This window comes from Scylla paramamosain, chromosome 33 (assembly GCF_035594125.1).
Source record: "Scylla paramamosain isolate STU-SP2022 chromosome 33, ASM3559412v1, whole genome shotgun sequence".
Taxonomy (NCBI): Eukaryota; Metazoa; Arthropoda; class Malacostraca; order Decapoda; family Portunidae; genus Scylla; species Scylla paramamosain.
In genome coordinates this window covers 11,894,868-11,904,867 of record NC_087183.1, presented here as the reverse complement: position 1 = coordinate 11,904,867, position 10,000 = coordinate 11,894,868, and the positions used below count along the sequence as shown (strand labels likewise).

The following is a 10,000-nucleotide window of genomic DNA, read 5'->3' as shown; positions in this document are numbered from 1 at the left end:
CTCGTGTCGCCAACCCATCCCTCCTCCTCTCTCTCTCTCTCTCTCTCTCTCTCTCTCTCTCTCTCTCTCTCTCTCTCTCTCTCTCTCTCTCTCTCTCTCTCTCTCTCTCAGTAAATATTAGCTAATCATCAGTATTTTTGCGTCTGGAATATTTGCCTCAGTTTATTCGTCATTGATTTCTTCCCCTTACTTTTTGAATTTCCAGTGAAGTCTCCATATTTTGTAAGTCACTCTGATTTCTGTATGACTTACAAATTCCTTTCTATTTTTGAGGGGACAATGAGACTGGAAAAATATATAAGTTCTGAGTGACTTTTGTTTCCTCTTTATCTGTCCGTCATTCTTCTCCTGATTCGCTTCTCTGATTTTCTCTGTTCCATTAGGGCTGTCTTTCCTGTGTAATATTTGAGTGCCGGAGTGAAGATGTGTCGCGGAGCCTGGAGCTTGAAATGATTGGTTTTCTTCCTTTTATTTCTGTGTTTGGAAGAGATGATTTGATATACGTGGAGGTAATGGTGTGTGCTTTGTTGCAGTGCGTGTGTGTGTGTGTGTGTGTGTGTGTGTGTGTGTGTGTGTGTGTGTGTTTTATACGTATGATACAAAAGAACAGAGAGCCAAACAATACGGACCTTTACAAACCATTTTTATTAACAACCATCTTTTGGACGACTGAGAGACAAAAATATACGTACACATATAAAACTGTTGGGAAAAACATATTATAAAAACTGCACGTGTTTGACTAATTGATAAAAACTTACAATTACCGGCAATTAACTCTCGCTTTCATGTCTTCCTTTACACAAATGAGTAAAAATGTGCTGGTTTTTGGAGTGAGTTTTCCTGCGTTCTGCTTCCTCATCCCACCTGTACTCCCTCACCTTCCCCCTCCCATCCCCCACACACCACAGTAGCACACCACACCCTCATCACCGCTATCAGCAAAGCATTATCTCACCTCACTCTTATCATCATTTCATCACATTATAATTAAAACATCCTTATTCCAACACATCCTCACCACCAGTAACATCACACTCACCACATCTTCACCACCATTATCATCACATTATCATCAAAAACATCCTTAGTTTAGTACACTTAATCCCACCACACCTTCACCATCACTGTCATCATTATTATTAGAACACCAGTCTCTTACCAGACCCTCATCATCACTATCATCACTCTGACATGAAAACATCTTTATCTTATCACACTGCACTGCAACGCATAGCACACTCACAATCATTATCACCACACGGTATTTAAAACATCTTACTACTACTACTACTACTACTACTACTACTACTACTTGCACAGCTACACCCTCACAACGTCACGCTTTCCAGACAGTCCAGCACACCGGTCTGCACAATAACACCTTCAACCTGCAAACGAAGTAATTAGCTAGGTGAGATATGATAATCGCCTCCTCTTCCTCGATTCATAGACTGTGAGATAATTACTTTAATGACATCACCGACCAATTATAGGAGGTCATCGTTACCTCTGTGACTGAGGTCGAAGATAACCCTATAACGGATGAGCTAATGAGGGCAGGGGCGTGAGAACAGGGAAGCACAGGAGGGAAGGAAAGGAAACAAGGGCAAGGTGCGGAGATCTGGGAGTTAAAGGGACCAGGTGTTAATGATGATGATGATAATGATGATGGGGATAGTCGTGAAAAACGGTTATTTATTATGATTTCAAGGTGTAAAGGCGCATGATGATGACGATGATGATAAAAGTGGAAAAAAAAGTTTCCTTACACTGATTTGAAAGTGTAAAAGTACATTATGATGATGAAAATGATAATGATTGACAAATAAAACATTAATCTGTACTTATTTCAAAGGAAAAAAGCAACAAAATACGCATACATACATTAGAAGGAAAGGCGCACACACACACACACACACACACACACACACACACACACACACACACAGCCAAACAGGATAAGGGGATAGGGGAAGGGGAGGGGGAGGGAAGGGGAGGGAGGAAGAAGGAAGGGAGGGGGGGATTCCAGTAGTCTCACTAACTGGATTTTCTCTTGTTTCCAGCGGCAGCTCAGGGACACAGGAAAATATTGAGAACACAACACACCCTCCAATTGCTCTAACACGCCTGGCTACGCACACACACACACACACACACACACACACACACACACACACGAGAGCTCACTACTACATGTTGCTTCTTTCCCTCTCTCTCTCTTTTTGCTCTCCCTCTCTCTTACTTTGTGTCTAGTCCCCCTTTCGCACAAAACACAGACCATGACGAAAATATCTCCCTAATTAAGAGCGACTAAAACGAAGGGAAAACACTCACCACAAACTTTACAGCGTAGCGTGGCGAGGCTTGGCATTATGGCCTGGCAAAAATGCAACACTGCGCCCCATTACGCCAACTAAAAAGGGATGGGAAGAGGAGGGGGAGGGAACGGGAAGAGGAAGGGGAAGGGGCGGGAAAGGGGTGTGGAGAGGATTAGCAGGGAAGGGAGGGAAGGGAGTACTGCCCCCGGAGGAAAAAAAAAAGGGGGAATAAAGTGAGAGAACAAAGTGAATTCGCGTCATATCTCATAGTCACGCTAAAAACTGGCTTATAATTAGGCACCGCCACGTTACCTGTCACACCTGTGGTATAGATTTAACCTTCGGAAAGCATTAGTTACACCTTTGCAGTGTAACGCAACGTAATACAAAGGAACACGGGAACAAATGGCTGCACACCTGTTAGTTCTTACCTGTTTGTGAGGAGCTAAAGCAAGAATTGTGTGATTTTTTAAGACAAAGAACACTAATCAAAAGTATGAGTGGTTTCTGGCTGTTTTTGAAAGCTACACCAACAACAAAAGAAAACATAAGAAAAGAAGGGTAGTTGCAAGAAGTCATTAGGCCTACACCTGGCAGTTCCTGTATAAAACATGCCTAGTACCTATCACCACCTGTCATCGTGGTCTGTTTAAAACTGAAATAAGAGATGTACCAGGCAGTTTGTGATAGCTTATACTAATTTGATCTAATACAAAGCAAGGGGCGCAGGATACTTAAGTCGAAAGCTCCACACCACCAACATAAAATCACAGCACGACCTTCACATCAAAGACAACATTCACAGCACTATCTAATCAGAGGAAAATGCAGGATAATAAAGCTAAAGGTTTCTCCCCACCAACCTGGAAACACAGCTGGACCTTAAGATTCAAGACAACATTCACACCACACTTACACTCTCCACAGCACACTCCTACACTCGCAGCAAAGGTGTGCGAGTCTCTCCGGCTTTGAAAATCCTGCAGGAATTCCAATATTAGGCCTTTCTTTCAAAAGAAAGGCCTAATATTGGTAGAATATATTAATACAGATGTGAGTTGTATTAGGTTTGTTCAGAACTGCATTGTGCTGGCTTGAATTCTTAAGGTTTAGAGAGAGAGAGAGAGAGAGAGAGAGAGAGAGAGAGAGAGAGAGAGAGAGAGAGAGAGAGAGAGAGAGAGAGAGAGAGAGAGAGAGAGAGAGAGAGCATAGAGAACAGATAGAGAAACAAAGCAGCAGAGAGAACAGAGAGTTTGAGAAAGAAAGAAAGAAACCACGTAGTAAATATATTGTAGCAATAACGGGGGCCTTCTCTCCCTCTCCCTCTCTCCTTTGTCGGGAGGATTTGCAAAAAGAATAATTGCAGAGGAAAACAATATGTCGGGGGGAGTGATAGAACAGTAATGATGATGGGTAAGGTGAAGGGGCGAGTGAGGGGGAGGTGAAGAGAGCGTGAGGGAGGGAGCTGAGGGAGAAAAAGAGAAAGGGAGGGAAGGAAAAAGGAAGTGAGGGTGAAAAGGGAGAACAGAGGAACTTCAACCAGAGAGAGAGAGAGAGAGAGAGAGAGAGAGAGAGAGAGAGAGAGAGAGAGAGAGAGAGAGAGAGAGAGAGAGAGACTTGTCCAAAGCAATAATAAATCCGTCCATCAGATGCAAACGAAACAATTACGAAATAAATGAATCTTTTTTTTTTTTTCGCTTCCTGTCTTCATCCGTTTCCCTATTCCACTTTCGCTCCGTCACGCTAATCCTTACTTCCTCTCCCTATTATTCCCCCTTTCTGTATTTTCTCCATTTTCGCATTCTCTCTCTCTCTCTCTCTCTCTCTCTCTCTCTCTCTCTCTCTCTCTCTCTCTCTCTCTCTCTCTCTCTCTCTCTCTCTCTCATTACTTCCTTTCTTTCTCTCACTTCCTCAAACTTACCTGCTTACTTCTCTCTCTCTTTTTTATTTCCACTTTCTTACTCTTCCCATTTTCCCTCTTACCCCTCTTTGAATCTCACACTTCTTTTCCACTCCCCACTATCTCACACCCACTCCCCCTCACCCTATCCTGTATCTCTCCCTCTCTCTCCCTCTCTCTCTTTCTTTGTCTCTCTCTCTCCCCGTGACCAAATTCCATTAAGATCACGGCAAAGGAAACGTGCAGGTCATGGGAAGAGAAACGTACCATATTTAGTGTTACCTCAGCCTCCCAACTCAGACCCTAACATGGACCGAGCCAGACCCAGTATGCGCCCTCCTAAACTGTGTCCCGCCTCACAAAACTTCACGGAGAGAGAGAGAGGGAGAGAGAGAGAGAGAGGAAAGAGGCAGCAAAAGTGGTGGGGAAACGGAAGGGCGGGAACGAAAGGGAAAGAAAGGAAGAGGGGCACAGGAGAGATTCGTGAAAGGAAGGAAAGAAGGAAGGAAGAAGGGAGAAGGGTAAGGTGGTATAGAAAACTGTGTAGGGTATGGAATGAAAAAGAAATGTTATAAAGTAAAGGTTAGTTTTAGTAGGAGGGGAAAGATGGTGTAGTATTGTGAGAGAGTAATAAAGGAAAGGAATGAGAAAAAAAATTGTGTGCTATAGGTAGATAATATTAGGTATGGAGTAAGGAAGAAGGATATGAAGCAAAAGCAATAGACAGCAGTGTGCAAGAAAAAAAAAAAAGAAGGAAGGAGGAATAAGAAGAACGGTGTGCAGACAAAAAAATAAAGAAAATTTTGTATGGAATAAAAGAAGAGGTATAAATTAAAGTGGAGGTTTAGTAGAAGGAAAAGAGACGGAGAGCATTGTGCAAGAAAAGAAAGGAAAGAGAGGGAGAATTGTGAGTCTCAGGAAAAAATAGAGAATATGACTTGTGGAATAGAGAGAAGTATGATACAAAGAGTAGGTATAGCAAGTGAAAAGACATACAGAGCACCGCGAAAGAAAAAAATAAAAGGAAGTAAGAAAGGAGGGAAAGGAAGAAAGGTATAAAAAAAAACAGCATGGAAAAGTATGGAAAAGTGGAGTGAAATCAAGAATATATATAATAAAAAAAATAGTGATGTGAAAGAAATAGGAAAGGAGGGAAGAAGGCATGGAAAAAGCTGTATGCTGGAAGAAAATAAGGAACATAGAGTATGGAACAGAGGGAAGAAGTAAGAAATAAGGACTGTACGTGGTAAGAGAGAAAACCAACGAAACATTGTGTGAGGGGAAAAAACAAGTATGAATTAGAGGGAAGAAGTAAGAAATAAGGACTATACATGGTAAGAGAAGAAACCAACGAAGCATTGTGTGAGAGGGAAAAAACAAGAGAGGAATTCAGCTGAAGTGTATCAGAAGAAAAAGGGAAAAAATAAAAGACGTATAAAAGAGTGCAAAAAAAAAAATAATAAATAAATAAAATAAATAAATAAATAAATAAGTAGTTTGTGTTTCGACAGATTTCTGCAAACGATCTTTCTCGTGTACAGGGTAAAAAGCAGACAGATAGACAGACAAGTAGAAGGCAGGTAAGAGGACAGATAAGAGGACAGGTGCGGAGGATCGATACACGTACCTGGAGAGAAAATTTGCATATACGAGTATATATATATATATATATATATATATATATATATATATATATATATATATATATATATATATATATATATATATATATATATATATGCACTTGTATAAAATGATAAAAAAACAATATTGCATTTCCGCTTTCTAAACGTGACAAAAGGGAAAAAGGACAATATTATGAAAGAAAACGACGATATGCAAACACGAAAACTGAGAAAAAAGGAGAATAAACCCAATGTGATGAAGAGAAAATGAGAGAGAGAGAGAGAGAGAGAGAGAGAGAGAGAGAGAGAGAGAGAGAGAGAGACAGAGAGACAGAGAGACAGAGAGAGAGAGAGAGAGAGAGAGAGAGAGAGAGAGAGAGAGAGAGAGAGAGACAGAGAGACAGAGAGAGAGAGACAGAGAGAGAGAGAGAGAGAGAGAGAGAGAGAGAGAGAGAGAGAGAGAGAGAGAGAGAGAGAGAGAGAGAGAGAGAGAGAGAGAGAGAGAGAATATACACAACACAATGGCACTATTTCATTAAACACATAAAGGAGAGGGAGCAGACGGGAGGAGGGGAGGGTGGAGGAGGAGTGGGAGGGGAGTAATTTGTCGTGTGTGTGTGTGTGTGTGTGTGTGTGTGTGTGTGTGTGTGTGTGTGTGTGTGTGTGTGTGTGTGTGTGTGTGTGAACTATTTTTCAGGATTTAAGTAAAGCGGCTGATCTCTTCAATTTTCTTTTTTTTTATAATTGATTCTCATTGTTCAATATGCATGGATGAATCTCTCTCTCTCTCTCTCTCTCTCTCTCTCTCTCTCTCTCTCTCTCTCTCTCTCTCTCTCTGTATTAAAACTGTACAAGAGCAAATTTCAATGCATACGTTTCTGTTTATTTTCTCTTTCTTTTTTTTTTCTTACAACAATTGAATCATTTACCAGGTATGTTGCAATTATTTCCCTTTTTTTTTCTTTTCACACTATTCAAATTGCGGGAGTGGCCTCTTTCCATGATACCCCTCTAGTTCCTCAATACTGTTTCGTCATTTCAGCACCACGGCGTCGTTTTCGTTGTATTTTAAATGTCGTTAGAGGATCTGATAAAGTTAAGGATGAAGCTTATCGTTATCAAGAAATCCACTCATCCGTCACTATTGTATCTTAATTGTTCTTTCGTGACTAAATGATAGCGGGATTTGGTGAAGTTTGGAAGCTGTTCATTGCACTGAGTTACTTCAAGCAAATGGATAACTTGGTCATTGACTGATTTTTATTTATTTATTTTTTTTTTTCTCAGTTGAATTCAAGTTAACCCTTTCACTGTGATACGAAACAATTAACAGCACCAGAAGTAACGCACGAAATCTTTAAAAGCATCTACAAGAAAGAAGGGGACTAAAAAAATAGATTTTGCAATTTCTACTCAGTTCAAAGACTGAAGGTGGCTACAGAACAAGTAAAGATGTCCCAGAATGATTGATAATTCAAGAAAGATGTACCAAATAGCGATCAAAGGCTAAATTACAAATGATACTTTTCGTTATCAAACAAAAATCATTTGGTCACTCATTCAACACGATTTTATTTTATTTACTGAACTGTGACTAACTGACTGGGAAATTTCGTGAAGTTTCGAGATTATCTGTAGTACTAAACAGGCTAAACAAGTGGATGGCTTAATTTCACTGCCTTTTTATGCTTATTTATCTCAGTTCCAATCGCGTTTCGCAGGACAAATTAGGAACAGAACTTCTGGTGCGGCTTTCCGGAAGGCAGACAGACAGACCTCATTAGAGCGGCGAACTAAACACTTTTCATCCGCCGCCACGCCACAAAGCACTCATCCACCAACCACTGTGAATAAATGTAATTCCTATGACGCTAATTAGGCTCACGCTGCCCTGCTTACTACGACCCATTACTCCTCTCTCCCACCACCACCACCACGACCGCCGCCATCACCGCCGTCCCTTCACTTGCTGATAATGATGTAAAATAGCACAAACGAGTATAAAATATAAATGAAAAGCATACGTGTTGTCCCTTACCATCATTACCAACGCTCTCACCTTCTTATAATGACTGAAAATAACACAGATAAGGAGAAATGAAGGATAAATACCAAACCTTTTGTCTCTCAAGAGGCTGTGGTTGATATTTCTTTTCTTTTAATTCAAGGAGATAAGTTAAGGACGTGAGAGAGAGAGAGAGAGAGAGAGAGAGAGAGAGAGAGAGAGAGAGAGAGAGAGAGAGAGAGAGAGAGAGAGAGAGAGAGAGAGAGAGAGAGAAACCCACTCAATTTGCCATTCGTAAAAGAAAGTCTATCTAATCTAGGATATATAATAATACAATAACAGGAGAGTACAAGACAAAAGCATAACGTTAAAGGAAAAAAGTACGTGAGGTAAAATCAATGTAATTCCTCCATCTTTTATTTTTACACTCTTCTCATCCCTTGTCGAACCAACAGGAGAGACCGTAACATTAGAACGATAAAGGACAAAGAATGAAAGATAGTGAAGACAAAAGGCAAAGCGAACAAAACCATCTACTATCTTTTTTTTTTCTTCCTCTCGTCTATATATCCTTCCCTCGCTGCAATATGAGAGGCTGAGAGTAAAAAAAAAAGAAAAGAAAAAACAGGATTAATCGTAGAAGAAACGTGAAAATAAGCCTCTTTCATCCTTATTTCTCCTCCTTTTTCACCCCTTTCGCTCTGATGTTGTGAGGAAGTGAGGAAGGGAAGGACGTTACTGCGATGGAAAATATGGTAATTTTCCCTTAGATCCTTATTAACGCTACAGGCACCACCAGTCCGGCACTATTATTAGCACGTGTCACCGTTAGTTACCAGTCACCATATCAACACCACCACAAACACTACAGCTATTATTATCTCCATTCACCCACAATGCAGTTTTAATTTGTGATCGTAGACCGTCACAACCACGAATACTACCACTACTACTACCACCACCATAGATCAAATACCTTTATAACCATTACCACTATCACCACCACTAAAACTACTACTATTACCACCACCCCAGGTCACTAGTAATCGCACACCATAACCACCACAAACATTACCACTACTGTCACCACCACCACAACAGCCAGCAACCACCATACACTAACACAACCAAAACCACCACAAACGTCACGTAACAGTAGCACCAACAACACCAACCACACCACAACAACACAACCAGTACCATCACATCACCTACAACCAGACCAAGCCACACGATAGAAAACATCCACAAAAACCACCCAACATAACCTGAGGATTCGAACCCAGGAACGCATGGTTACGAATCAAGCACAATACCACAATAACCATCCACACTTACCACAACCACCATCACCACCGAGCATCGCAACAAAGAAAACGGAGGAGGACAAGAGAATTATCGACAGGTGGAAATAAATCATCTGCTTCTTGAGGCAATTACCTGCAGGAAGAGGTGAGGCAGCAGCAGACTTCAAAGACCGAGGGATAAACTGCTGGCACAATGGCGCTTTAGGAGATTCCTTGCCTGGGGGAGGGTGGACCGGGGTTCGAAAGAAGGTAAAGGGAATCGGGAACGGGTGGTTGTCCTAAGGGAAGGGAAAGGGTTAGGTCTTATAAGATAGAATAAAAGAGGCCAATCCGGCTTAACCCCCTACTTTTTTTTTTCTTATGTGTGTGTGTGTGTGTGTGTGTGTGTGTGTGTGTGTGTGTGTGTGTGTGTGTGTGTGTGTTTGGAGTGGAGAGGACAAATTTTGGACAAATGTACAGGATGAAATATTAGAGTAGCATATGAGTTTTTCGAGAGAGAGAGAGAGAGAGAGAGAGAGAGAGAGAGAGAGAGAGAGAGAGAGAGAGAGAGAGAGAGAGAGAGAGAGAGAGAGAGAGAGAGAGAGAGAGAGAGAGAGAGAAACTTTCAGCATGTTCAATGGTACAAAACATCTCCCACCGAAATGCCAAAAAAAAAAAAAAAAAACCTGAATGAAAAAACAGACATAACCAAATCTCATACCTAACAAAAAGAAGCAAAAATAACAACAAATAACCATCAATACCAGCAGGAGGTTAAGCCAGGTCAAGTGAGGACGAGTCAGTTCACCATTCCATTCACCCATCTCTCCTTCACCGGATGAAAGGAACGTGTAGAGGACGAG

General features: G+C 41.1%; 1 protein-coding gene across 4 annotated transcripts in view; it reads right to left on the bottom strand.

Annotated features, from left to right (window-relative positions):
- Positions 1–626: 626 nt before the first annotated feature.
- LOC135089705 (uncharacterized) overlaps positions 627–10,000 on the bottom strand; it is a 256,573-nt gene continuing 247,199 nt past the window's right edge. For 2 of the 4 annotated variants that reach the window (XM_063985637.1, XM_063985636.1), the window contains 2 exons: positions 9,292–9,436; positions 627–1,391 (listed from right to left, as the gene is read on the bottom strand). In XM_063985637.1, the coding sequence (XP_063841707.1) occupies positions 1,387–1,391; positions 9,292–9,436 (150 nt within the window). In that variant the 3' untranslated portion in view covers positions 627–1,386. The remainder of the gene's footprint in view (positions 1,392–9,291; positions 9,437–10,000) is intronic. The other 2 variants (XM_063985639.1, XM_063985638.1) reach the window with 1 other exon arrangement.